The sequence below is a fragment of the Lagopus leucura genome, unplaced genomic scaffold, assembly GCF_019238085.1.
Source record: "Lagopus leucura isolate 7727_CA_CO unplaced genomic scaffold, USGS_WTPT01 Super-Scaffold_100009, whole genome shotgun sequence".
NCBI lineage: Eukaryota > Metazoa > Chordata > Aves > Galliformes > Phasianidae > Lagopus > Lagopus leucura.
In genome coordinates this window covers 9184985-9211713 of record NW_024962266.1, presented here as the reverse complement: position 1 = coordinate 9211713, position 26729 = coordinate 9184985, and the positions used below count along the sequence as shown (strand labels likewise).

General features: G+C 39.6%; 3 protein-coding genes across 5 annotated transcripts in view; 1 reads left to right on the top strand and 2 right to left on the bottom strand.

Annotated features, from left to right (window-relative positions):
- HENMT1 (HEN methyltransferase 1) overlaps nt 1–4869 on the bottom strand; it is a 34959-nt gene extending 30090 nt beyond the window's left edge. Inside the window, exons 1-4 of the mRNA XM_042873253.1 lie at nt 4557–4869; nt 4075–4153; nt 1454–1585; nt 569–681 (exon numbers count right to left, since the gene is read on the bottom strand). Of these exons, the coding sequence (XP_042729187.1) occupies nt 569–681; nt 1454–1570 (230 nt within the window). The 5' untranslated portion in view covers nt 1571–1585; nt 4075–4153; nt 4557–4869. The remainder of the gene's footprint in view (nt 1–568; nt 682–1453; nt 1586–4074; nt 4154–4556) is intronic.
- Nucleotides 4870–5324: 455 nt separating this feature from the next.
- Nucleotides 5325–14217, top strand: PRPF38B (pre-mRNA processing factor 38B). The gene is made up of 6 exons (XM_042873909.1): nt 5325–5609; nt 8551–8619; nt 8910–9061; nt 9146–9206; nt 11651–11874; nt 12149–14217. Exons 1-6 carry the CDS (start codon nt 5325–5327, stop codon nt 13005–13007), a joined length of 1650 nt encoding a protein of 549 aa, XP_042729843.1. The 3' UTR covers nt 13008–14217.
- Nucleotides 14218–15390: 1173 nt separating this feature from the next.
- FNDC7 (fibronectin type III domain containing 7) lies at nt 15391–26701 on the bottom strand. 3 transcript variants are annotated; one of them, XM_042873747.1, is made up of 13 exons: nt 26182–26701; nt 25839–25857; nt 24594–24851; nt 23219–23473; nt 22194–22454; nt 21453–21710; nt 19776–20030; nt 19079–19336; nt 18420–18674; nt 17335–17589; nt 16539–16799; nt 15944–15973; nt 15391–15470 (listed from the first exon to the last, which is right to left on the bottom strand). In XM_042873747.1, the coding sequence occupies exons 1-13, from the start codon at nt 26242–26244 to the stop codon at nt 15433–15435; spliced, it is 2466 nt and encodes an 821-aa protein (XP_042729681.1). In that variant the 5' UTR covers nt 26245–26701; the 3' UTR covers nt 15391–15432. The 3 variants fall into 3 exon arrangements, with proteins under 3 accessions (XP_042729681.1, XP_042729684.1, XP_042729683.1); XM_042873750.1 differs by having other exon boundaries at nt 21453–21551; XM_042873749.1 differs by lacking the exons at nt 25839–25857; nt 26182–26701 and adding an exon at nt 25748–25830.
- Between the last annotated feature and the right edge of the window lie 28 nt (nt 26702–26729).

Below are 26729 nucleotides of genomic sequence, written 5' to 3'. Positions count from 1 at the left end.
ATCAGCATCTATAAACTACATATTTACTGAAGCCATATTAAGCTTTCAGTTCAAATTAGCTTTGAAGAGAGACTTTGGTGCTCCTCCAAATCTGCCCTGTGCTTCAGGGGCCACATGAGTTAGAAGTTGTAGAGCTTTCTTAATCACAAAACTGAGTCAACCTCCCATTTCAATAAGGTGATCAAAAATGAAGCCCCATAAAAGAAAGAGTTACACGCTCATTTCAAGGAGGATCAGACTTGCATACGACAGTAACGTCACATACAAGCATAAACAGAATAACAAACCATAGACAATGCTTCTATACCTTTACAAACAGCATATTTCTCAGAGGCAGACACCTTCAGGGCCATGACCCAGACATATGCTGCATTAGGTGATGTTACAGCCCAACAATTCCCCCAGGAAATCTGATTCAGCTGGAACTGTAACCAATTAATAATGGACTGCTCTACATTTGCCAACTGGTATTTCTGCATTTACCCTCATTTTGAAATTGTTATTAATAAATCGTGCCACAAGGTCAAATCAAACAAAAACCTTAAATTAAGACAATTCCAAAGCTTACATTTTCTCTTTCATCACAGCTGCACAGATATCTAGCCCAGCTAACACTTCAACACAACCACAGAATTTCAGCATCCAGAGAAGTGTACAGTCAGCACATCCTAAATCTGCCACCTGTAAAATAGATATTAGTAATATAGAGCATTTGCATATTAAATGATTTGAGACTTCCATAAATATGTTCTATATTTATAACAAAAACATTTTAGTAATAAAATAATTAATAATCACAACTATACAAGTGAACTAGACAAAGTTACAATGTATTTCAAAACATGAGAATTCTTCAAAATGTTTTAAAGGGAGGCAACCTTTTGATATTACAGCTATAAACAAGCAAATGTACAGCACCCCAGTAACTCCAGAGAATGTCTACGAAGGCATATGCCCTCAAATAACAAAAGTGCAGGAGTGGTTGATGACCAGACCTTTAGGATGGAGAAAAGTTGGTCTATCATAACTCTACACTCTGAACTTCTCAATTAAGAGCATCCATGTGAGGAATGATGTAAATCCGATACTGTACACAAACCTAAAAGCTCTAGAAGTTTAAAAACAAAACAAAAAACACCACAATGACAGACTATTGATCCAAAATTCTCAATGTCAAATCAAGACCAGAATGCTACCTGCTCTCCTGGATAGGCTAAGACATGTTTTCTTTGTATTTTCCTACTGCCCATAAATTTACAATATATTATATTCATGCCTGAGAAACATCATCAAATGTCTCTTAAAGCAATTTGTTTTTAACAGTAGCTTCGCCAGTAGCATTGATATCTAATTAGGTCACCAGATCATCTAATCATTTCCTGCACTCTAGAGGTACCTAATATTAGCTATTTTTTTTTTACATTTATAATACAAGAAGACAAAACATACCAACCTTTTTTGGTTTGTATTTCCTCACTAAATCTTTAACAAACTCATAGCGTTGTTTGTATAATGGTGGTGTGAATTTAATCTCGCCAGTAAACTGCCTTCCTTCAAAGTCTTTACCCATAGTATTTCAGTAAGCCTAAAAATACAGAAGTTAACTCATTATTTTAAGTACTCTACATCACATCAAAGTTCAGAATTGGCTATCGTCAGCAGTGCTCAAGTCTCAGTTAAGGAGAGAAAGATCTGGTCGCTAGCATTAGCAAAAAAAAAGGCATTAACAAAATTGTGCCATAAGTACTTCATGTGCAACTGCTGAATCACAGCCTGAACCACTAATTGAGCACGTGGGAAAGGACGCGGTCAGCCCTGGAAGCACAGGTGAAGGCAATTCAGCCTTCAGTGTGGCCGGAAGAAGTGGAGCCTGGCTGCACTTCTCTTAGATCTCATTTAAGGGCTGACTGCCGTTTCTGGAAACCTTCTTGGTGAAGCTTTTCCTTGCAAACCTTGAATCTTTTGACAGGGGTAAGTAATCTTCCTTTATAGTATCTATCTTGCCATTTCTTCTATCATCGCAACTTTATTGTAATACCTTTCCTATTATACTTATCTGTCCAATTGCTACAGCATGCAACTTTTTTAGTAAGACCATTTTTACTTGCATACAACTCTATCCTAAATTATGCTTGCATTATGTTGACATAACTACAACTTTACCTTGCACTGCTTTTCCAGCAAGTACAGAACAATAGTTTCTCACTCACATAGCTGTTTCCTTTTTACTCATCTATGGTTTGATTTCTCTTACTATTCAGATGGTTGTGTGTGCATGGCTCCCTGTGAATTCTGCAACACAGTGAGCAGCAAGAGATGCCTGGAAAAGCATTATGTCACTGAAGAGGACTGGTTTTGCTGGGCTTAAGCTTTATGATAACATAGCACTAGAGTCACAACCATCAGCCCACCTCCAACTCACATCTTGCAAAAACAACCGTGTCTCAGCACATGAGAACACTTAACAAGCAGTAATTCCCACTAGACCTAAGAACAAGGCCCTGGTGAATGAGAAACACAATGCAGGCAACCTGCTGGCTGGAGAGCCTGTGTAGGAACTGGCTGTGGGCACACTCCTCAGCTCCTCCTGCCTTCTCAGCCCCTGTGCAGCTGGCCTGTCTTCAGCTTAAAGGCATTTTGTGTTTTGCAGGGTGTGTTCCAGACATAACATAAATAGTCAGCAGCAAGCTGTGTTGTTTATTGAATAGCTAGGAAATGTATACAAGGATGCTTGCAGACTGACTATCCTAATGGTTTCCTAGGCATCTCAAGTTATTGGAATGACTGCCTTCTACTATATTTGAGCTTTGATTTTTCAGGCTTTTGGCACTTATCCACTGTCCACATTCACTTCTGGTTTGAGTAGCAGATATGGGGAGTTGTCTATAATTTCACAACTCTTTCCAACAGCGTAATTAAGGTAGTTTAAGAGTTCATAAACTAGAGTTGGAATTGCAAAGAGATTCTAAAAAGCATTGCATTGTATCCAAAGTGTACTTATGATAGCAATTCACTTTAAACAATATACAAATAATGTGACAGATACCTTATTTCTTTTCCATTTTTGGTTGTAAAGTTTGGGTGGAAGACTGGGTCTTTCAAAGATTGGCAATGTGGAAGAGATGGAGGACATCATTAACCATTTCAAGCTGTGTGTGTTTGATCTTTTTCTCGCTAAGAAAAAATGTTTAGAGAAGTTTTTCTGCTTATTCCCTACTATATCAATGAAATTTGTGTTATTCTCACAGTGCAGCATTTCTCTTATTTAGTCAGTTCAAAGTTATTCCCTGTCCTTACCCAGTGATAAATCTACTTATCCTATGGTTCCTTGAGACTGTTAATTTATACTGGAAGGGACCTAGAGAGGTTACCTAGTGCAGTCCTCTGCTCAAAGCAGATCAAAGTTGATTTGAGTGGGTGGCAATCCTTCCCAAGACAAGGGGTTGGAACCAGATGACTTGTAAGGTGTCTTCTAATCCAAGACATTCCATGAGTCTGTGATTGTTCTGAGAACTTCTGGTCAGAGGTATTTTCCTCATTTCAGTTTAAAATTGCAGATTGCATATTGAAGGTTTATTCAGTTCAATAAGCTCACAAATTAAATGCACTATTCTTAAATTAATCCCACTGTACCATAAAGAAAACAATTATATAGCTAGTAAAAGCAGTGAAAGCATCTTACAGTAGAAAATAATGCATCAAGAAATCCTAAACTGCTGAAACTTATTTAATGCTTCAGCGATTGGGATGAGAAAAACAACTGTATGCAGAACTTCATTTTAATGTTTAAATACATATAATTAAATATGATCACACAAGAAAGGTAATACAGCACCACTGCCAGAAAACACTGCAGTCTTAGAGGAAAGCTGAATCCCACTGTAATTCAAGAGCTAAGAATCAAATGGCACTCAGAGGATGTTTTATGACCGAATGCTGTCACTGTTCTCCTTACCTTCAACTAATAGATTAGGCCTGTTCTGGAAATAAATCTGAAATAAACTGTGTGAATGAGAAGTGGGCTCTTACACATCACTATCATCTTCCTTTTTTACATTACTTTTATTTCCTTACTTTTTGCCAGTCAAAAGCACTTCCTCCTTGCTGTTTTTTTGCTTTTGCTCTGATTCTGTCTGAAGACAAGCTTGGGTACCTAGGAAAAGAAAAACCAGTTTGAGGTGAGGGGATCAACAGGTTTTAGGTAAGTGTACTGAAGTTTGTCGCACCAGTAAAGAGGGACTGTTTCACAAAAATGTGAACTTACAGAGGAAGAAGATTGAGTTTTTGGAACATATTGACTAAATGTTCCAGCAGGAAAAGAGAAATATGTGAGTAAACAATTTGGGTTATATAAGTGATAACAAGTACAGGCTGTCTTCAAGTGATTATGCAAGAGAAGTTAAAGCTAAACAAGATAAAAAAAAATCTTTCAAAATGAAGTTGTGACCCTAGCTCGCTGTGTGCAGAACACGATTATTCATTGCTGTTACTGCATTACTCATTTTGCTTTTTTTTTTTTTTTTTTCAATTTTTTGTAAGATTAAGTGCACATTTACTGGTGAGCAACGACGATAAGGGCAGCAGAGCGCTGTGGTGAGTCAGGGCGGTGCTGCACGCTGTGGAAAGCAGGCCGATGTGAGCTGGCGGTGTTCCTGGTAGAAAAGTGCGGCCGGATCGCACGGCCAGCACGTGGGAGAAGCTGCCTGCTGTCACGGCGCGACAGCAACTCGCTTTAAGCTAATGGTGCAGACACCGCGCGAAGGCAGACTACGAGTCCGGGGAGATGAGCTGCTCTTCCTAAGGTCTGACCAGTCAACTGCTTTCAGAAAGGCGCCTTCGCCCGCAGCTCAGCCGGCAGGCGACGGCTCCCGCTTGGCGTCCGGCCCGCCCTCACCAACGGGCCGCGCACGCGGCGGCAGGGCGGGTTTTCGGCCACCAGCAGGCGTATGCGCGACGCGTTCGGCGCTCACAGGGCGCGGGCGGTAACCCGGTGCCGTCGGCCGCTCGCCCGCCGCGAGGCTGCCGGACGGTACTCGCGAAGCCTTTCTTTCGCGCCGCGACGCGGCGGCACTCCCCACCTCCTGCCAGGCGGCTCGGGCCGGGCCCTTTCTCGCGCGGCCGAGCGCAGGCGCACGGCTGCGCTTCCCCGCGGGGATTGGCCGGCTCGGCCCCGGAAAGCGCGGCCGTCACTTCCGCCGGGGCCGCCATCTTGTCGGCAGTTGGCGGAGGCAGCGCCCGACCCGGCAGCCCGCGCTCCGTTGTGGCGCGGCCGTTCGTCCGCCTCGTAGGCCGCGTGCCGCCGCCCCTCCGCGGGCCCCGCCGCCATGGCCAACAACGGCCCCGCCGTCGGCGCCGGTAACTGCCAGGGGCAGCAGGCGGTCCAGCACCAGCCCGGCGCGGTGCCGCCGGCCCAGCAGCAGCTGCAGAGTGGAGCTCCCAAGCCGGCGGCCTCGGGCAAGCAGGGCAACGTGCTGCCGCTGTGGGGGAACGAGAAGACCATGAACCTCAACCCCATGATCCTCACCAACATCCTCTCGTCGCCCTACTTCAAGGTGCAGCTCTACGAGCTCAAAACGTACCACGAAGTGGTGGACGAGATCTACTTCAAGGTGAGGCTGCGGGCCGCGGCCTGGGCTCCGCGGGGCGCTGCTGGCGCCTGCCCCGAACCGCCCGGCCGCGACGGCTCGGAGCGGGTGGGCGGGGACTGCGGCCTTCGCCTTCTGCTTTCCTGCGGGGTCCCCCTCCTTTATCCACTGGGAGAGATGGCAACGCGTCTCTTATTGCTTAGTTAGAGGGTTCGAGATCTCTGTCTTTCGGAAGAAACGCCTCTCCCGTTCGTTTAGCGTTGGGGAGTTGCGAGTTTGCTTTGAGATGGGCAGTTGGAGTCAGGGCAGAGGGCGTGAAATGGCCGTCCGAGGGCTGCGCTCTGAGACGGAGGGTGGGGAGGGGACCCGCGCTGCGTGCCGCCCCTGAAGACAAACGAGCAGTCTCTGCAGCCCGGGAGCCGCCAGCCCCGTATGGCTGCGCCAAAGACATGGCCCTGGGCGCGGGTGGCTGCGAGGGGAGCTGGCCTGTGGCTCTTTCCCGATTAGAGCTTAGTACTTCCTCACCAGTCTTCTTCCCGGTCAAAAACGAGTTAGTTATGGCGCTGCTCGTGGCCCTGGGTTGGATGTGCTGGAAAGAGACCTGCATCAGTGCGCCCACGGGTCAGTTCTTGTTTTGTTAGCGGGATTGACCGTTCTCCCAGGTTGAGGTATGCGTAATTAATGCTCATCAGCACAGCTTCGGTTGTTCCGATAGCGAGAGCACAACTCAGATATTTTGGGCTGCAGTTATCAGCCAGCTGTATTTGGGAGATTATGGGGATATTTTTCTCAGGTACGTTTGGACTGCTTGGTAACATTACTGTGTCACTAAGCTGATTTTAGTACTAAACTAGTCACTAAACTGATTTTTAGTCTTCAGAGGAAAAATAAAGTAGCTGTTTAACCCCGGAGTAAGTCAAGTCACTGTAACTGGAAATAACTGTGCAGAAGTGTTTTGAAATATTTCGCATTGTTTGCCCATACTTACAAGGGTAGTGTGCTTTTCCTCTCTACGGTGATGCTTTTCTGCTTGACCTGTGGTGTTGTGAACAGATTTCTGATTTCTTCTAGTACTTGGAGTCTGTTTACCATTTGCTGCATGTGAAAGAAAAAACATGTTCTATCAGAAAAAAAAGCAGCAAAGTTTATTTTTGCAAATGAAGTCAGGAACTGAAAAACTGATAGATATTCGGAGTACATTGGAGAACATGCATGTATTACATGGATCTTTTCAGATGCAGTCCAAAAAAACCAGTTGATGTGATTAATCTTTGTATTGGTAGAGTTCAGCTGCAGTAGTTCAGCTAGTTCTGTGTTAGTGTTTCATTTTTTAAATGGCTTCATCTTAAATTGGAGAGGAGTGTTGACATATAATTAAAAGTCAACTTCTTAATCCAGTGTAAATAAAGTTTGTCTACTGAGCTTGACAGTTATTTTTCCTTACAAATAAACTCTAAAGGGAAAACTCAGATCCTTACTTACTCATGTGTGATAGATATGAAGAAGATGGTCTGATGGTGAAGGTACTTCAATGATATTTAGAAGGTCTTAATTCTTTTCATATTTTAAGGTTCCTGAGTAATGTTGAGTAATTGCTGACCTTTTTTTTTTTGTCTTTTTGGAGGAATGCAATATCTACCATACACTTTCATGTGTGTTTGTTTTGGGAATATGATTAAGCAGCTCATTTCAAAAATTCAAGAATTCGGAATCTTGGAGTCTCCGGACGAATGTTCTGACTTGACACAGGCAGCTAACCATAGGGCTTCTTGTTGAACATACAGATTCTTTGTAGATATTTGAATTAATTCACAAGCAGCTTAAGTCCTGTTTGTTTTAGCTCTGGACTGGTGAAGAAGGTGACTTCCTCTTTCTTCCTTTTTGATTTTATGTCCTTATGCGTGTTTTCAGCTTCATGTACTCTGTGTGCTTCCAGACATGAGCAGTGCATGTAGTAGACTTTGTCAGATTAAAACTTTAAGTATTCTCTTCTGAAATAAGTATTATTTCTGGGGCTTTTTTATTCATGTTCGGGGAAAAAACAGCGTGCTTATATTGAAAAACTAGAAGCCGCTGTTGCGATAATGTCATATTTGATCCTTTAACTAAAGTACTTCTATCTCCCGTGAGAGGCTAAAACAAATAGTGGGAAGGATATACACTCTTATTTATGTAATATTTCTGAAATTTGCTGACAATGCTGTAATATGGAAACCTGTGGTGGATTTTCCCCAGTATTGTTTTCTTATGTTTAGCATTTGGCAAAGACAGTAACAGTCAAAAACAGTCAAGCCTCTTCTTTCATCCCATGTTACATCTCTGATTTCAAGTAATTGTTTACGTGTCTGGTTTCATTTCATACTCTGGTAGAGTTTTAATACCTGAATGGCAGTACAGCTTGGCCACTAGCACACAGTCCCATGTAGCACTGCCGAATTTTTGTCTTATTTTTTTTTAAGTTGATGTCTTTAGGAAATGTCATTCATTGACCCAGATGTTATTCCTCTGAATTTCAAATGCAGCGTGGGCAGTTTGTGACTCTTACTGTCATCTGTAGGGAATGATGTTAATGACGTTTGTACACTCATCTCAAAGTGCATCTCAAAAGATTTGAATTGAAAAATTGAAGTTTTACTCTTTACTACATATGAACCATTTTAAGAACATCACTACAGTTTACAGGGAAAATAACACTGGCTTTTAAAGTGTTTGCAGTATCAAATATAAGATACTTTCTTTGGCTTGTTCATTTTTAACTCTGTGATTTTGGGTAATGTAATTTAAAAAGCCAAATGCTTTGTTTTAGAGACAAAGCAGACTTGATCTTGAGTTTCTGATAAGACAAGCTGATCAAGACTGATTTAGGCAATCCATTGTTTAAATCAAATCTGTATACATAGCTAAACATTATGGATGTTTATAATTGTTCCTTTTTTCTTTGATTTTCCCTTCCCTGCCCTTTCAGGTTACACATGTTGAACCATGGGAAAAGGGGAGCAGAAAAACAGCAGGCCAGACAGGAATGTGTGGAGGGGTAAGTAGAAGTACGTGCTGCCTTAAGTTTTTCTGTTTCTGGTAGAACAAAGTTTCCAAGCATAGCTCAGATTTGCTTGTATGTTGGCTCAGTTACTACATGTAAAAGTATTTATTACAAAGAGTTGATATATTCCCCTTGCTTCCAAAGGAGATGAAACTGTGGAGGCAAGTAGCGTTACTTTTTTCACACAGTCCTGTTAATAGATTTAGAGTTAGCCTGTATTAGTGATGGTGTTTGTTTATTCCCGTTAACTTCCTGGTTGTCACTAACATTTTGTTCTTTTAAAGGTACGTGGTGTTGGAACTGGAGGAATTGTGTCTACTGCCTTTTGTCTGCTCTATAAATTATTTACACTGAAGCTCACCCGTAAGCAAGTGATGGGCCTTATTACACATACGGACTCTCCATATATTAGAGCTCTTGGATTTATGTATATTAGGTAAGTGTTAATACAACCAGCTGATGGCTGATGTGATACGCAGAAGGCTGCATTAAAGTTTTTCCATTCTTTTTGTACTTAAAGGTACACACAGCCACCTACAGATCTATGGGACTGGTTTGAATCCTTCCTTGATGATGAAGAGGTATGTCGGCGAGGGTAATAATTTATTTTCTTTTGTTTCTTTCCATGTTACCACTTTAGAACTTAAAACTGTTTAATAAGATTTTCTGTAGTTTGATGCTACAAGTTTTTATTCTTGTAATTTCATTTATTAGTGCAGGAAACAGATCTGAGCTGGGACCTGGATCATTTTTCTTTGATTTCAAAGATATAATGAAATTTTCAATTTATCACTGTGTTATTTTTTTTTTTTTTAATTATAACATCGTGCAAAACAAGTTGATGAAATCAGAATGTGGACAGTAAGCTTTATGAGTGCATTTTTTAAAGAAAAAAAATATATTTAAGCTATAGTACGTGCTGAGAGTGCTGATTTTGCCTTTTGCAAATATTGCTGGGACAGGGGAGTTGGTACTCGCGTAGAAAGCAATGTTAGCCTAAAAAGAAATACCTAAGATCTCTGTAAATTTTGGAATATAAAGAGAATATTTTTTGGGAGGAGAAACAGCTGGATTTCTGCATTAAGTGGTGTTACTAACATTTTTGCTCATAAGACAATGAAATGCATCATGAGGTGCTGACATGGGAATTTCACTGAAGCGGATGCTTTAGTGTGCAGTGAGATAGGAGAGTGTCTTTGCTCCTGCTTACTGTCGGGAGAATCACAGTAGAAACCTGTGGATGAGGTTTTTAGGTACATCAAGGTGAATATTGAGTGTTACATAGTGTTGCAATTTGTATTGGTGGAGCAGATTGTAAATTGTATCCTGGGTTTAAGAGTTGCACAGGAGGGATCCCTTGTGCTCTTCAGTGCGACAGTTGTCAAGTACTTCAAGAAAATTCAATTGATGTCCAAATGCCCGTATTAAGAAGCATTAATTATATCTATAACTGCAATACAGTGCATTTTTAAACAGTTTTCTTTCATGCCAAGTATCAAAAGCACTAAGCAAAGGAAAGTTATTTCAGGTAACCTTGTGCTATTGTACGTTTTTAACAGAAAACAAATTTACATTTTGATCATATAGCTGTTGATATCCTCATTCTCCCCTAGATGGTGCTACTAGGTAATGTAAGCTGTGTTATAACTTAAGAGTAAAATTGGGGCAGCATTGTTTTCAGGGTCTGATGAGTAGCTTGATTCCCTGGACAATAAACAAATCACAAATGTGATTCATTGTGCAGATCTTAACTGGTTTATTATTCGGAGTACCTATTTTAGTTCATACGCTTTAGTCTTTACAGTTCTTGGTTATCAGAGTGTATTTGTTTGTTGTTGTTTAAAATGATCCAGAGTATTTTTTGAATTACTGTTTGATTCCCAGCTCCTTTCAGTAGCATTGTGTTACTTAGGAAAAATTGCTTGGGGCTGTTTTAAGTTGCTTAGCCCTAGTCAGACTCATTGGATGAAGCAAATTTATCTGTAAATTTAAACCTACCGGATTTTTTCCTCCAGTTCTAAAGTATGTGGAAGCACTTCATCTTTTGACATGCTGCTGTGAAAATGAAAGACTTCTCAGGATACACAGCTACTTTTCAAAATGTTTCTTACGTTTATTTTGTTAACTGTACGTACTCTCCAGGTGCTACGTTTAACTCATTTTTTTCTTCTTTAGATCTCTGCAGCGATTATATTTGGAAATACTGTATATCTGAACACTTAAATGTGTGTGAGTGCAAGCAGTTTTACATTTAGATTTTCTCTTCCTGTTTAGATAACAAATCTCACTTTCCTTGTGTGCTTGCACTATAGGTTTGGGACTGACAATAGCTGACTAACATGTCCTGAGCTGTGAGAGGGCATAGCAAGAAGGCCTTCATGCGGTAATGACCCTTTTCAGAGACAATGGTCATCATGGATTATGCGTTTCCAATTATTTGTTCATTTATTTATTTTTTTACATATTTCTAAATTAGAAACCTCACTGCTTCATGGCAGTTGGTTTGCTATTGCTTCCAATATTGTTAGGATGCCATTTTGTACTACAGATTTTTCTATGATCATTTTTAGATAGGCAATGATATCGTTCTTAAGTGATTTAGGCCACAGGGTTGGGTATGATGTTATGCAGTTGTGCATCCACAAAATGAAGTATTAAATGTCGTTTCAGAGAACTTCTCAACTTTGTGGCATTTATATAAAATACAAGATCATACTGTATAACCGGACTGTGTAAGGGGATTTTGTGTTAATCTCTGCACTGACGGTCCCTTAGCATCCAGATGGTGCAGGATTAGTATGTTCCTGCATGCACATGTACTAAGTCCCACTCCCTGTCTGTAACATACTGCCAAATCCAAAGGGTGCGGAGTTAAGAGTTTTTCTAAGGAAATATATTAGAATAAAAGACAAGTAAACTTACATAATCGTGAGACTTCAAGAGGGCAGTAATGTAGCAGCATTTTTTCTTAAATAATTAAAGAGTATTTTTGACCATCAGGATATTTTCTGTTTGTATTTTATAGGACTTGGATGTGAAGGCCGGTGGAGGCTGCGTCATGACCATTGGGGAGATGCTTCGTTCCTTCCTCACTAAGCTTGAATGGTTTTCCACATTGTTTCCAAGAATTCCTGTGCCAGTCCAGAAGACTATTGATCAGCAAATTAAAAGCAGACCCAGAAAAATTAAAAAAGATGGCAAGGAGGGAATGGAAGAAATAGACCGGCATACAGAACGTAGACGTTCAAGGTTGTATATATGTCACTTTGTAAATAAAGGTTGAAAGTTTATTGTTGAGTGACTTCCTATGAAGACCTACGTAATCTTTTAGTAAGATGGCTTTTAGGGCAAATAGCTTATGGAAGTTCGTGGATAAAATCTGACAGTACGGCTCTCTTGTAGGCTACATGTATTTAAGATGAAATACACGCTGTGTATGTAAAGCTAAATCTATTGTAGAGTAGATAGGTTCCCTTTACTTGGTAAACTGTTGTTTCATATTGAATACCCTTTATTTTAAAAGGTCTCCAAGACGATCCATCAGTCCCAGGAGGTCTCCCAGAAGATCCAGAAGCAGAAGTCATCATCGCGAAGCCCATGGGTCATCTAGTTTTGATAGAGAACTTGAAAGAGAAAGAGAACGTCAGCGATTGGAACGTGAAGCTAAAGAGAGAGAAAAAGAGAGGCGTAGGTCTCGAAGTACTGATCGTGCACTAGAAAGGAGACGAAGCAGAAGCAGGGAACGATATAGAAGCCGTAGTCGAAGTCGTGACAGGAAAGGAGACAGAAGAGATAGGGATAGGGAGCGAGAGAAAGAAAATGAACGCAGCCGGAAAAAAGAGAGAGATTATGATAAGGATAGAGGTAGTGAGAGAGAAAAAGATAGTGATCGATCTAGAGAAAGATCGAAAGAAAGGAAAAGTAAGGGTGACACAGAAGAGAGAAGACACAAGGATGACAAAGATGACAAGAAACACCGGGATGATAAGAGGGATTCCAAAAAAGAGAGAAAGCATAGCAGAAGTCGAAGCCGGGAAAGAAAGCATAGGAGTAGAAGCCGAAGTAAGAATATGGGCAAGCGCAGCAGAAGCAGGAGCAAAGAGAAATCAAGTAAGCATAAAGGTGAAAGCAAAGAGAAATCAAATAAACGAAGTAGAAGCAGAAGCAGGGGAAGAACAGATAGTGTTGAGAAGTCAAGAAAACGAGATCACAGTCCCAGTAAAGAAAGATCTAGAAAGCGTAGTAGAAGCAAAGAACGTTCCCACAAACATGATCACAGTGATAGCAAGGACCATTCGGACAAACACGATCGTCGAAGGAGCCAAAGTACAGAGCGAGAGAGCCAGGAAAAGCAACAGAAAAACAAAGATGAGACTGTGTGAACTCTTTAAGAAGTGGATCACATTGAATCCTATAAATGTTTAAATCCTGCTTATTTTTTCTTAAAGTTGAAATTGTGCAGTAGTTGATGAGCATTCTTCTCCAACCTCCCTCTAGGCTGCAGATTGTCATTTCCTATTCTGGGTAGGGAAGTGCCTTTGTAAACCCATTCAATACATTGACGGTTTCAAAACCATTTGTTTAGTTTAATTTGTAATCCAGAGATTGTTGCATTTTTATTGTTCAGATGTTTCTGAAATGTACAGTCTGTACATATGTCCTGAAAATGTTTTAATTCCTTTGGCGTGGTTGCCATGTTGGTTAAATTTGTATGAGGCAATAAACTGCCACTAATTCTACTTTCGTTTTGTAGATGTGGAATTATGGTTTGTATTATCCTGAAGTTAGCGTGGCTGTGCTTCACATAATAGCATGGCTTTTTAGGGATGGACCTTGAGTGTGTATAATAGCTGAGATATTTATGTGCATACGATGTACATGGAGGGCTGCAGATTTAGAGTAACACTTATGTCCACTATACCTGCTGTTTTCAAAAACTTCTAAAATGTTTTTTGTTGATTACCACTGGTGTCAAGTTGGGAGTGGAATTCTGAGGAGACAGTAGTTTAGATGCAAATTTTTAGTTTATAATGGGCTTTTTTAGGACAGGATTCTTTAGAAAGGCTACCTCAGGCAAACACTGTAAGGGTTGATGGGTGAGTACTGTAGCCATCTATGCATTTTGTGTGGGAGAAAAAAATACGTAAAGTTCTGATATTGTTAAACACCATTTATCAATTTATGGTAATTTAATGTTGTTAATCGGCAGCTGCACTCTAAGTTACGATAATCCTGAGCTAATGAAGGCATTTCACATGGGAAGAGGGAGGTAGGAAGAAGAAAATCATTTCAAAAGATTTCAGTTTCAAGCTTCCAAAGCATTTTTATAAGTGTAAACATTTAAAATAACAATTACCTGATAGTGTCCTTTTTTTTAAGTCATATTTTCTACAGATAGTAAGATTGCAGTTTGTGCTGAACATTTCATCTGGCAGATTTTTCTTTTTAAACAGGTTGTTAGGAGCAAAAACCAAAATGCGTTATAGGAAAAAAAATTGTGTCATTAAAGTCCAGGTCTATTTGATAGATTATTCTGACTTGTATTCTAAGTGAGAAGAACCGTCTGGAATAAACTCTCAATTAATTCCTTTGTATTGGGTCTCAGCTTTTCCCTGCATGTTTATTGCCACTTGAAGAGTGTTTGTGTTCTGTGATCTTTCTTTTGAAGACAAAGTGACACTTCTACATAAAAACCCCAGTCTGATCATACTGTGTAATATTTCATGTGAGATGTGCAGAAAAACAGGTCTGTGTCAGCTGGAAAAGTAACCACAGTGGAGTATGAGGAAATGTTATGCCTTTTCCAAAACCAAGAAGTCAATGCTAGTAATAACTGTCAGCTCAGCAGCAAAGCAAAAAAAAAAAAAAAAAAGGAGTATGTTGAGTTCATAAATTAGCTCTCCAAGTTATCAAGGATACGTGCACTTTTATCAAATAGGCATAACATAGAAGTCTCAAACTAGTTCTGAGTGCACCTGAACTGCTCTTTGTTAAATTTAATTTTTTATTTCAGCCTTTACTGTTTTGGTATCCATTAGGTCTGGAACGCTGCTACTGATGTTCTGGAACAGTTTTCAGAACTGATTGCTTTACACTGAAAATTACAGTTAGAGATTATCAGGATCTCTTATGTTCAGCTGTATTTTATAAGCGATCTCATCATCAGTTGAGGCTGAAATTCAGTGTCCTAGATTAAATCTCCAGGTTCCCTCTTCCCAATCTTCAAGTATCTATGACTGTTGCAATTAGCTATAGATCATCTTTCCAGCTTCAGGGAAAGGATATTTAGGGAGAATGATGTTAACAGAGTCAGTAACATCCAGGATAGCTGAAGTGAAGGAAAGTGGTGAAGAGGAAATGATCAACTTGGGGGGGGGGGGGGGGGAAGGGGTGGAAGAAAAAAAGGCCACCAGTGACTTCTTACCATCCTTCTGAGACAAGGACAGTGAACTGCCCAGAAAGCTAGTACTTTGAGGAAGGGAGGAGTAATCTTAGATAAGAAAATAAAGTAAATGAGCAATGGAGAGTATCTTGATCTGTTTGCTTCGCTTCTGGCAGTAATAAAATTTTATAAGAAATACTCAAGGGAGTGAAAGATGGGATACTGAATGAGGGAATCAATCAGTGTTGATAAAAGGAGTAGACAACATGAGGTAAACGTGGTGGACTTCAACAGATCAGTTATTTGGTAGAATTGATTAAGCTTATTGCTCTAATTCCAAAAATTTTAGCAGAAGGAAAAGTCTGATTAGTACATTGCAATTCTGACCTAATAACTTACCTCCTCATCTGAGCCAGAATTTCCATCTAGACGTGTTCTGCACTGCTCTTCCCTCTGTATATCACTGTAACAATTCAGAAATTCACATAACCAGTTATGGAAAAGCAACTATCTAGTGAAGTGCATTCAGTGTTGTTTCAAGCCTTTTATATAGAGAAATGAAGCACAAGACTATCCTGTTGAATCCCTTGTGAAATAAAGTAGAATGGATTCAGGTAAGTCACATTTAGAGTAGCGACCTTGTTTAATTTATAACTGAATATGGCTGGGCTATAAAAGATAAGCCTGCCTTTTATTACGTATTATTAGATAAACAGTGAAAGTCATGCAACAGTGTAGAAGGCATGCTGGTACACAGGCAACAATGCAGGTAACGGTGGTTTTTAATTATGCTTTGTAAGATGACGTGTGAGATGAACCTGCATGACTCTAAGCTTTGACTGTCAAATATGTACTATTTGCAACTTGGTTTTACACAGTGCTAACTAACGTGCTTCTGTGAACATGATTAATGGAATGAATGTACTGTGTTCTTACCCATTCCAACAGAGCTTCCAGAACAGGTTACTGAAATGACATAAACGGTAGTACGAATGTTAAGTTTTAGGTTGTAGGCTGTTGAATGTAGTCCATGTTAAACAACTGTGCAATTGCATCACAATACAGTTTGATAGCGGATGAAATTTATGCCCTCAGAAAGGAATCACAAAGAAATTACTACTACTTCAAAACGTTCAGTGCCCACTTGGGAAGAATCCTTTTCTAGAAGTTCTTGATCTTTTTTTAATTAACTTCTGATTATAAAACCTCATTTATTTGCCCATGTATTATAACCTCTGCTCTCCCAACTGAAAATTAACTTCTCTGTATTCACTAGAATCATCAGTTAAGTGTTAGTGATCCTTATGCAAGATCTGTGCTAAGAAAAAGCAACTTTTCTGTGCTTAATCTTGAAGTGTTTCTGAAGCCCATCACACATACTGCAGAATAGCATCCACAAAATTATTCTGGAGTGAGCACAATAGAAAAGTTCTGCTGCATGCTGCCTTTACTCAAATAACTTGATCACATTTTAACTATCTAGTGTGCATGGGGGAAAAAAAATAGCGTTCAAAAAATTTTAAAGATTTACCTGAATATATTTTTTTAGGACAAAAGGTGAGCTTCAGCCTCTTATCCGTAGCTGGAGATACTACTGCTGTGTAGACATCACCACAAGGTATCTCAGTAATATCACAGTAACTTAGACCCGAGCGAGGTGAACAAGTGAAATTGCCTTTTGAGCCACGTAAATCAGTAGTGTAGCTTATTGTTTCTTCAGAAGCTCGCCAGTATACGCGGATACCATTATTGCCAAGTCTATATAGCTTCACTCCAGAAGGACAGCAAGCACCTAGCAGAATAAGAAATGCATCAGTACGGATGTCTGTGAAGTACAGTATGTTCTAAATTCCTGTAGTGCCTTTTCACAGACGACATAATTACCAACATGTTAAATAGCAGCATTTCCTTGAGAAGTTACTTAACAGAAAACCAGAATAATCACTGAACCGTGCTAGGAAAGAAAATGCTCTCAGACTCAAATTATGGAGCTGGAATTTAACTACTGTTTTGTAGTACTGGAATACTGTTCTTTTCTACTTATTATGGAGGCAGTAACCTAGAAAACCTTTTGTGGATTCTAGAATTTAATTATGCCATAGCATAATTAAATATTTGTTTCAGGAGTATTATTATTAAAGCTTCTTTCAAAGTTGTAAGAACAGGGTTTAAATAATATGTGAAATTAATTCTATGTGCTTTTATTTAAAAGAGGGTACTTGCAACTTTATTGAGTTTCAGTTGCATTACTTGCATTAGAGGAATGCTATTCAATTAAGCTGTATATTAAGTCATTTTCTCCTTAATTGCATTTATTGTTTACATACTGGAAGAATATCCTTGATATGTGCAATGGGATGTCAAACCAGTTTCACTGATGGCTTTCAGTGATACTGTGTAGTTGGTGCCACATGTGATGCATCCCAGGAGACAGTAGTTCTGAAGAGTGTGACATCTTGCCTGTCCCTTTGGAGACTCCAGTGTCGTTGCATATGTGTGTGCACCCATTCCAGCAGACCAGGTGATGTTTGTTACCGACTGTGTCACTTGAGTTAGTGTCAGGTCGTTAGGGCAACAAGGAGCTTAAAAGTAAAATAAAAGTAGAGAGTTCATTTTTTTCACTTGGAAAACAAAGCACTTTGAAGGACTGCAACTAGAGCAGTGCATTGAGAGCAATGACAACTAGCATACTTTTCAGGCAAACCTTAGCTTGGGGAAGATGACTCTGGCTCCATGTCTAGGATCCGATTAAGCAGGGTCCATCTCTACCTGTTAAGTCATGTGACAGTTGAGGTCTGCCTGTGTTCAAAGGTTTTTTCTCTACAAATCAAAGTAACTGTTAAAAACTGAACTGCCTTTTTAAAATTGATCCTAAAATTGATCCTATCCTAAAATTGGCCTACACTAACCCCAGAACTGTGCTTTGGAATCGTCTGGGTGAAAAATATAGGATAAAGTTCTGCTAACAAGTTAATAGCAGGAATTACGGTAGGAAGTGCTTTAATCTTCTCTTTAGACTGTTTAGTTTGGTGATATGGGCATAACCTCATTGCTTCGCCTGGTAATAATAGAAGTCAAAACACTGACAAGGGAGTCAATATATTTGTTAGCTGTGATGTATCATAACTGATTGCACTATGGCTGCTTACATTGAGGCAAATGCCAAGTGATCCTTCTCTCTCTCTCTCTCTCTCTCTCTCTCTCTCTCTCTCTCTCTCTCTCTCTCTCTCTCACACACACACACACACACACACACACACACACACGCATATTTTAAGCAGAGTACAGGAAGAGAAACTATAATTTGCACAAATGGTAATTTTTATATACATATACGCATTTATAAACACATGTAGAAATATTATAGTGCCATGATACTAAGTATTTCACATCAAACACAATTCCCACATACCGGTCTCTAAAGGGACACTGTAGCTTGGCAAGCTCTGTCCAGCTGGTGATCTTGCTACAACACTGACAGAGAAAGCAGATCCACAGGGAAGATTAATTAGGGTACAAGAGTTTCCAGAGCTTGTACAGTGCCAAAGGCCAGTCTCTCCTTGGGCAGTTACGATATATGTAGCTTCCTCGTTGTTAGATTGCCAGTGCACACTGATCACAGAAAGAGCCTCCTTTGAGATATTTTTAATTTCAGGACTGCAGGGAGCTGAAAGTTGTTTAACAGATTGTTTATACATACCATAACAGTTACACAAAAATTAACTTCCATTTGAAACTAATGTGCTCCTTTGGAAAAGTGTGTAATCCTGACATTGTTGTGCTTAGTGTGAATTTAGAACTCATGACAAAAATGATAACATAGAATTTTGCATACAATAACAGCAATGAATTATAAGTGATTTTCAAAAGCTTGGAGCACTCAGTAATTTTCAGTCCAAATCTTTTTTTTAGGTCCCTCATCACAGTACATTTTTAAATACTTCCAGCAGCCTTCTGTTTTCACTTATGTCAGTTACAGTAACTTAGACCTCTGCTAATGCTTTTCATGCATTAATCACTGCAGTCTACCTAATTATTTCTTCCGCTAAAGGAAGGTAGGAATGCACATACCTGTTGCCACATACTTAGATGCACACGAAGTGTTGCTGCCCCTGGCCTCGCTGAAGGAGTAAACGGTGACGTTGTAGCGGGTGTTGCAGCGCAGAGCAGACAGGGTGCAGGCGGTGGCCGTGTCGTTGCACAGCACCGTCCCCCTCCCGGAGGCAGCCTTGGTCTCGTACATTTCAGCACCGCGGACGGGAGCCCAGCTCACCTCCACCGTGTCGCTCGACACCGGCACTGCGCGGAAGTTACTGGGGCAGCACGGTGCTGAAAGGCAAGGCACAGATGGAGGTTCAGCCCGAGCAGAAAACTGTCATTTGCCTCTGCTTCATAGCTTAAATCGCCAAAGGTGTCTTGTATTGCACTAATTGAGCGTCATTAATCCCAGACTTACTGCCCGAGTACTTCCACACCCTTTTTTTAACAAAGGGCCTCCTAATGGATATGTAATCATTGTATTTATGTGTACTTACATGCAGAATTATGAATATCCTTGATCTAAAACTGCAAAACAACTGGTGATTATCTAAGTAATTCTTAAGGACGTTCTTCACAATTTCCCACCGAACTGATTATTTTGCCCCCACACTAAGGAAAAATTGAAGTTTAAGTCATTATCTTGAAAAAATGAAAACGTACGTTCAGCTCTATCACAAATACAGGTAGCAGATCCAAAAGGAACTTGCAAGAATACTTTACTACTTACCAGTTGTGTAATTGAATACATCACCTAAAGGACTCTGCCCTGCATTGTTATATGCAAAGACACTAACGAAATAAGTGAAACCGCAGTCTGACTGGAAATGGCACTGTGTGTGGGATGTGTTGCAATATACTTCCAAGCCATCATCGCTCTTCACAAAAACCACATAATAATGTCCAAAATTTACTCTAGACCATGATACCAATAAGTTTCCATGTTCATCATCTTTAATTGATATATTTCCTGGTGCACAAGGAACTGAAAAAAAAAAAATTAGAAAAAATAATTGTCATTGGAATATTTGTATTCAAGCTATGCTGTAGGGGAAAAAAAAAAAAACGAAAATCTGATATATGTGGAATTATGCTATACGGTTTGAATATTTAGAATTGTCTTGCTCAAGAAAACAGGAACTCAAATGGCTTTACAGATGATGTTACTTACATTTAGATGAGAAGTGACTGTGATTTTTACAGAACAAAACATGCGATCTTCATCACTTACATAAGAGAGATCTGCTGAAGGAGATCCCATAATCAAAAGCAGAGGCACCAGACAGTATTGCAGAAGAAATTGGCACATTCTGTTCTCACAAATAAATAGTTCTGGATGATTATCAGAATACTAGTTTTAATAGCATTTGTCATCTAAAAAACTTTTGTGAAAACCTTTGATATGGTGGTACAAAACTCACTGACTGTGTCTGATTAAAAAAAGTAATTTGTTTTGGTTTTCTTTCTGGTGGCATCCTAAAATTTTGCAATAGGCTGAAAACTCCATAGGTTTTGCTCAAATAACATCTTTCCTTTCTTTCTGGTTCAAAGAGTTCAGCTTGCTGCTAATTAAATTATACATGGTCAAACAGAAGCAATATGGGTTGAGAAGATTACAGACCACAGCTTAAACTTTCTCTTACCAAAGGCTTTCATTCCATTAGAACTATTCCCAAGTTCCTCTCGAGTCATCTCTAACTCACAATGAGAGGTCAAAATGAGGTAGGTAACATTACATAAATCAGTAATTAAGTTGTGTCTGTAAGGTAGCATGTAGCTTCCATGGTTTAGGTTTTGCTTACATGGGCCATACATCTAACAGACCAGAAAGCATTAATCTCTGGCATGGTAGTGGTGCTAAGTAGCAGAGATTAGCAGCCTTTTGTACTGACCAAGCTGCTACCTGAAATGGTCTATGACCACATCTTAATTAAGTCCAGTGGTACCATTTTAGTTGCAAGTGGTTATTTGTTAATCTGCATTCTAAGTTACAACTACATCTAGCCTGAACAGTTCTCAGTCTATGGCCAGTCCTCAGTGCTATTTCCTCACAGATTTCTCCTGGTCTTTTGTGACAGATCTACCATAGTAGGATATAGCTGCTATTCCTTAGATTAGTTTTACACTCAGAAAATTGACTTTAGAATATGTACTATGGGTAAGAGGAAAAGGCAGACTTTTTGTTTCAGCTAACAATATATATACACCACTGCCAGTTTCTCGCAGAAATATTAAGAAAATTTAGGCTATTATCCCCTAAGCACAAACATACATAGCATAGTTCATGCACACAGTTCAGAAGCAAAAACAATTTTGAGAACCAAGAATGTTAATGGCCTAGCATTTGAAATTAAATAAATGTATGCCCAAATGCCATAAGCTATGTAATAATCGATTATTCACATACTAGTTTTTAAGCTCACTGCATCAGTAGGATTACTGGATCCAGCATCATTATGTGCTGTGACAGAAACGGAATACTCAGACCCGCACTGGAGCGATGGTACTGTGCAGGAGGAAGAAGATGTGTTACACTTCAGTTTCAACAGTCCACTGGAGGCAGTCACACTGTAAGTCAGAGCTCCTTCTGCTGGCATCCAAGAAACAATAGCTCTTAAAGCTCCACTACTGAAAGCTACTTGAACATCTGCTGGTGCCTTAGGACCTACGGTATATCAGTTTGGAATATTTGTAAATACAGCTTTGCACATGGTCTACAGACATCATCGTTCTCAGAACATGCAAATGTAGTAATTTTCAACTCTCATTGATTTAAAAGCTAAATAAATAAATTATTTTAGTTGTACTCTGACAACGAGCATTCTTTTAAAATTCCTTGCCTTATTTGAATATTTGTTGTTTAAATAAGTAAGAAAAATAATTAAGAAAAATCCTCAAATTAGTCTAAGCATGTGTAATCTTTACCCAGGCCTGTAAAACTTTGCTGGTAGTTAATGGTATCTTTACCTCAGTAACATTCATTAAACATAGACACACCATCTGAGTTTCCATAGAATAAAACTTACATGATGAGAAAACCTATCCAGTGTATCTTAGAAAAGCATAATGTAATCCTATGTACGTAAATACTTCTTGGTACAGCTTCTTATAAAATGCTTACAAAGTTTCAGAAAAGAACATTTCTTACTTGTTCTTTGGTTATATGTGAAATCATCTCCAGGAAGGCCGTTGGCATTCCAGGCATATGCTTTTATAGTATAGAGAGTTCCTGGATCTAAGTTTGAAAATACGAAGGAGGTATTGGTGGTGTTCTGCTTCAGCATTCTGCCCAAACCGTCTGATCTCATCAGGGACACAGAGAACCCAACTGCCATATACACAGCTTTCCAGCTCACGGCAATGGAATCACAGCTCGGGGAACTGGCAGACAGAACTGGAGCAGACAAGACTGTTGAGAAAGAATATCAGTTAGGCTTTAAGTTTCTCAGTCATACTGTTTGGTGGGTTCAAATACCAGAAAAATACCCCGAATTTAAAAATCACCACCTTAAAAAAAGACAAAAAAAAGAAATAAAATAAAAAAAAAAACAACCCAGCAACCCCAGGAAAACAAATTAATCCAAGACTGGCAGAATAAATTAGGAAACTGATTTGGTACTTCTATTATATGACAGGTTTTGTAAAATGAATGCAATTCATGCAACTTATAAACAAATTACAAAAGGTTGAGTGTGTAGAAGAATGCAAATCACTAAGACACTGTATTTCCCATCATCTAAGTTTTACATTATCTTATTGTTTTGTACTTCTGGTTGTATTTTATTCATTTATTCCATTCTGTTAAGTTGCGTCTCTTGTTAAAATAAAATCCAGACATTCACAGAAACTCTATTAAAACTTCTCTATTAAGCATTAACTTTCAGTACAGTCACAAAGCAAAACCACTAATTCAGACTCATGTCCTTGTCATTAAGTCAAACAGTAGAATTCCAGTCCTCAAAAACTGCAAGGAGAATGTGCTCAATACAATCTAAAATGCAAGACTGTAATTATTGGTACTGCTACGCTTCTTAACTACACTGCTATGCTGCTCATTTTCAGCTCCAAAAGTTTTTTTTAATTATTTTTTTTTATTTTATTTTTTAAGTTAAGATACTTGCATAAATTCTTTAGATTACAATAATGCAGAACAGAAATAAAAATAAAATCCACCTGTTGTTGTTTTTCTGGAAGGTGAAGGGCGGCTCTTTCCTCCTGCGTTTACAGACCTGATGGTGATTCTGTAGCAGGTGGCTGGTTCCAATCCCATCACTGTACCTGGTGATTTTGTGACTACAGTTTCAATGCAGGCATCTCCATCCTGTGCAGCCAGCAGATAACTAGTAGCTCCAGGTACTGCTCTCCATTCTACTGTGATACTATTGCTAAGTTTTGAGTAAGCTTGATCAATAACAGGAACGTCTGGAGCTAAAACATGAATAACAACAAAAGATGCACTAAAAAAAAAAAGAATTAAAACGTATTTGGGATGTCAGTATGTGCCTCGAGGCAAATGTATTTATAGGGAAGAAGCTCTCTTAGACCCAAGCATTTTCTCATTTGTTCATACTAGACACCCTCTTTTGTCCCCTTTTAAAAATGGCAACATATATTCTATAAGACCATGCCCCCAGAACATTTGCACTTGTGTCTTTCTGTGTATTTGAGCAATTGCTATCTATTGCATTTTTTCTCCTTTTAATATACAGTCGTTAGTAGCAATTCATAACAAAAGAAAATAAATAGCATCATTGGTATCAAAAATAAATTAGAAAACATGGATCATTAATGTCTGTTCTCAGATAACTGATCTAGCAGTAGAAGGCTTTTATACCTATCAGGATAAACACTGCTACTTTTAATTGTTATTGCACTGCTTCCTTATATTAAAAAACAAACAAACAACAAACAAACAAACAAAAACACTGGGAAGGTAATGACTATTTCTAAAAATTATTACACAGAATCACAGAGTGTCAGGGATTGGAAGAAATCTCAAAAGTTCATCTAGTCCAATCCCCCTACTGGAGCAGAAACATGTCAGGTCACACAGGAACACCATCAGGTGGGTTCTGAACTTCTCCACAGTCTCTCTGGGCAGCCTGTTCCAGTGTTCAATTATGATTTAAAGTATTTTCAAACAGAATTTCAACAAAATATTTTCTCAACTGCCCTTCAGCGTGAGTTAAAAAGTACTTTGTTTATGTAGGTTCTTCATCAATGCTAGCATATGCTAGCAGTCCTTTGAAACAAAAATACCATTTATCAGCACCAGTGTATACAGCTTCACATCTGCGCTTGTAATGAAAGGGCAAATAATTTGGAAAGCTGGAGACTGAGCAAGCTGTGCATGGTAGCTCAGGGAATCATATAAGAAAAAAGAAGAGGAGAAAATGAGCTAACCATGCTGCTACCAAATTCAGTGTGAGTGTCAGCAAAAGGTTTCAACAGGAATGGCAGCTATTCCCTACAAATACAACAAACATCAGGGATTCCAACCCTTTAGAGGTCAATTGAAATTACTCTTCAAGAAGGTTCTCCTACTAACCTGTTGATTGCACAGTCTGTGTTTCTGCCAGAGTAATTCCATTCTTGTCAATGGCTTCTGCTTGTATAGCATAGACAGTATTGGGAATTAATGAAGTTAGAGTGCTCTTAAGTGTCCCATCACTAAAATAAGCCAGTAAAGAATGGCCTACACTATTCACAGCTGTAGCTGTGACTCTGTAAGAAGAGGCTCCTGAAAACTTGGACCATCTGAGATAAATGCTTCTTGAGGTCACATCATATATAGACATAGAGAAACCTAAAAAAAACAAAACAAGACAAAAAAACCAAAGCAACACACAAAGAATAAAAACCACACACGAACACAGACGAAAACAAGCCATAATCAGAAAAATATTTCAGTCGTTCTTGAATGTAGGGAAGTCTTGACAAGATGATTGTTCAGACCCTAAGCAAGCATATAGGTGAACTGATTTTTAGCAGATCGACATTCCACTGATTCTGCAGTGCTATTTCCCTTGTTCACTTCTGTAATCTCTTAATTACTGCAATAACTGCTACTTGCTCTCATAATATCACTTGTGATATTATCACCATTTTATTATGTGACAATATCATCATTTTACTGGAAACCCTTAAACACTTCAGTCTACTTCTTTTCTAAACATACTGGATATAATCCACATATAGATATACAACCTGTTGAACAGCACTCTACATGAATAGGATCAAACGTGCATTCTGCAGCTTGTGGAAAGAATGTGCTGCAGTAAGCACCTAGGTACTAAAACAGCATGGCTATGGTTAAACGTTTAAGACTTTCACAGGTCAGTGTATTCAGGAATATCCTGCTTATAGACTGAGCACATTTTGAAAGCACTCCTTGCAGTCTTGTATTCCTCATATTACACACACAAGGCAACAGGAGCTCTTGGCACAAAACGTGAGACTGAAGGAAGTCTAAAATGCACAGAACACTAAAAGATATTTAGTGCTCAGGAGATTTTAATTGTTATTTATTTGTTTGTGGCATGAGCGAATCCACCTGTGAGTGTTAGATAGAATTGAGACTCCTAAAAGTGAGGTTTACAGTTTATAAAGATATCAACAATATCATCACAAATTTTTAAAAACTCAGTCAATCATGGAAAGTTTTTTTTTTTTTTTTTTTCCCCTAAAACACCGAGAACTTACACAGTTTATTAGAAATCAGAATTGCGTATGTTCTCTTTGGACCCATTCAGAAATGAGCAGCCAAAACCAAAACACCATTTTGAAGATGTACCTGTGTTAGCTGAAAAGATCTGAAAAGGAAGATATAAAAAGTTAGAAATACAAAGCAAAATATTCTATTTGGGAAACTAAAAAACTCCTAATGGTGCTAGTAGTAACAATATCAACTTAGAAGATTACACGTTTTAACACATTTCACTGATGTGGTGTGTCTGTTCAGACTCGTTAAGCACAGACACTGAAACCAGTGAGGCAGATCGGCAGATTACATTCCTCGTTCTCCTCTATGGATCTGCCTGTCGACAGGCAGGCTCTGAAAGATCCCATCTTTTCAAAGCCTTGCCAGTCATCTGCAAACGCTCTCTACACTTGGAAAGAAGACCAGTCGCACTCACCACTTGCAGGCTGTGGAGATGCAATCCGACGAGCAGCAGCGATGCTCGCTCCGAACCGCGCATCTCCGCGCAGCGGCGGCAGCCCGGTCCTACACGGACTTCAACTTGTAGGTCAGCAAGTTTTTGTTTTATTTTGTTACAGTTCCTGTATCGAATACACAAAACTAATACAATAATCACGCCCAATTCAGATCTGAAACTTGCTGTTTAGTTTACGGTGGCTCTTTCCGTCTGCTCACAGGCACATTCCTTTCAGTCTGTGATTTCTTCTGAACGGAAAGACGCTCCCCGCAGCTCCCCTCCTCTGGATCTGTGCCGTTTGAGGAGGCACGGCGTTGTCCTCCAGGCCGTGCCCTCTAACAGAAGCGGGATTTCGCGATGAACCGACGGCTGGCTGCACCGTGCATGGAGGCGATTTCGCTCCCTAAGGAGCCGGGCTCCTCACCTGCCCCGCCAGCAGCCTGCTACAGAGAAACCTTCCTCAAGGAGCGCGCTCCGATCGCCGCCCTCCCACCCCTCGCCACCTGGAGGGCGGAGCGGCTTCTGAG

Bases quoted from the DNA above. Each gene is read 5' to 3' on its own strand.
- FNDC7 (XM_042873747.1), bottom strand. From the start codon at position 26,244: ATGCGCGGTTCGGAGCGAGCATCGCTGCTGCTCGTCGGATTGCATCTC. The intron at 18,675-19,078 runs GTATGTGCATTC...AACAACTTTCAG, and splicing joins ATCTAAGTATGTGGCAACAG to CTCCCTGCAGTCCTGAAATT. The intron at 17,590-18,419 runs GTATGTGGGAAT...TTTACTTTTAAG, and splicing joins CAGTGTCCCTTTAGAGACCG to CTCCTTGTTGCCCTAACGAC.
- PRPF38B (XM_042873909.1), top strand. From the start codon at position 5,325: ATGGCCAACAACGGCCCCGCCGTCGGCGCCGGTAACTGCCAGGGGCAG. The intron at 9,207-11,650 runs GTATGTCGGCGA...TGTATTTTATAG, and splicing joins CCTTCCTTGATGATGAAGAG to GACTTGGATGTGAAGGCCGG. The intron at 11,875-12,148 runs GTTGTATATATG...TTATTTTAAAAG, and splicing joins ACAGAACGTAGACGTTCAAG to GTCTCCAAGACGATCCATCA.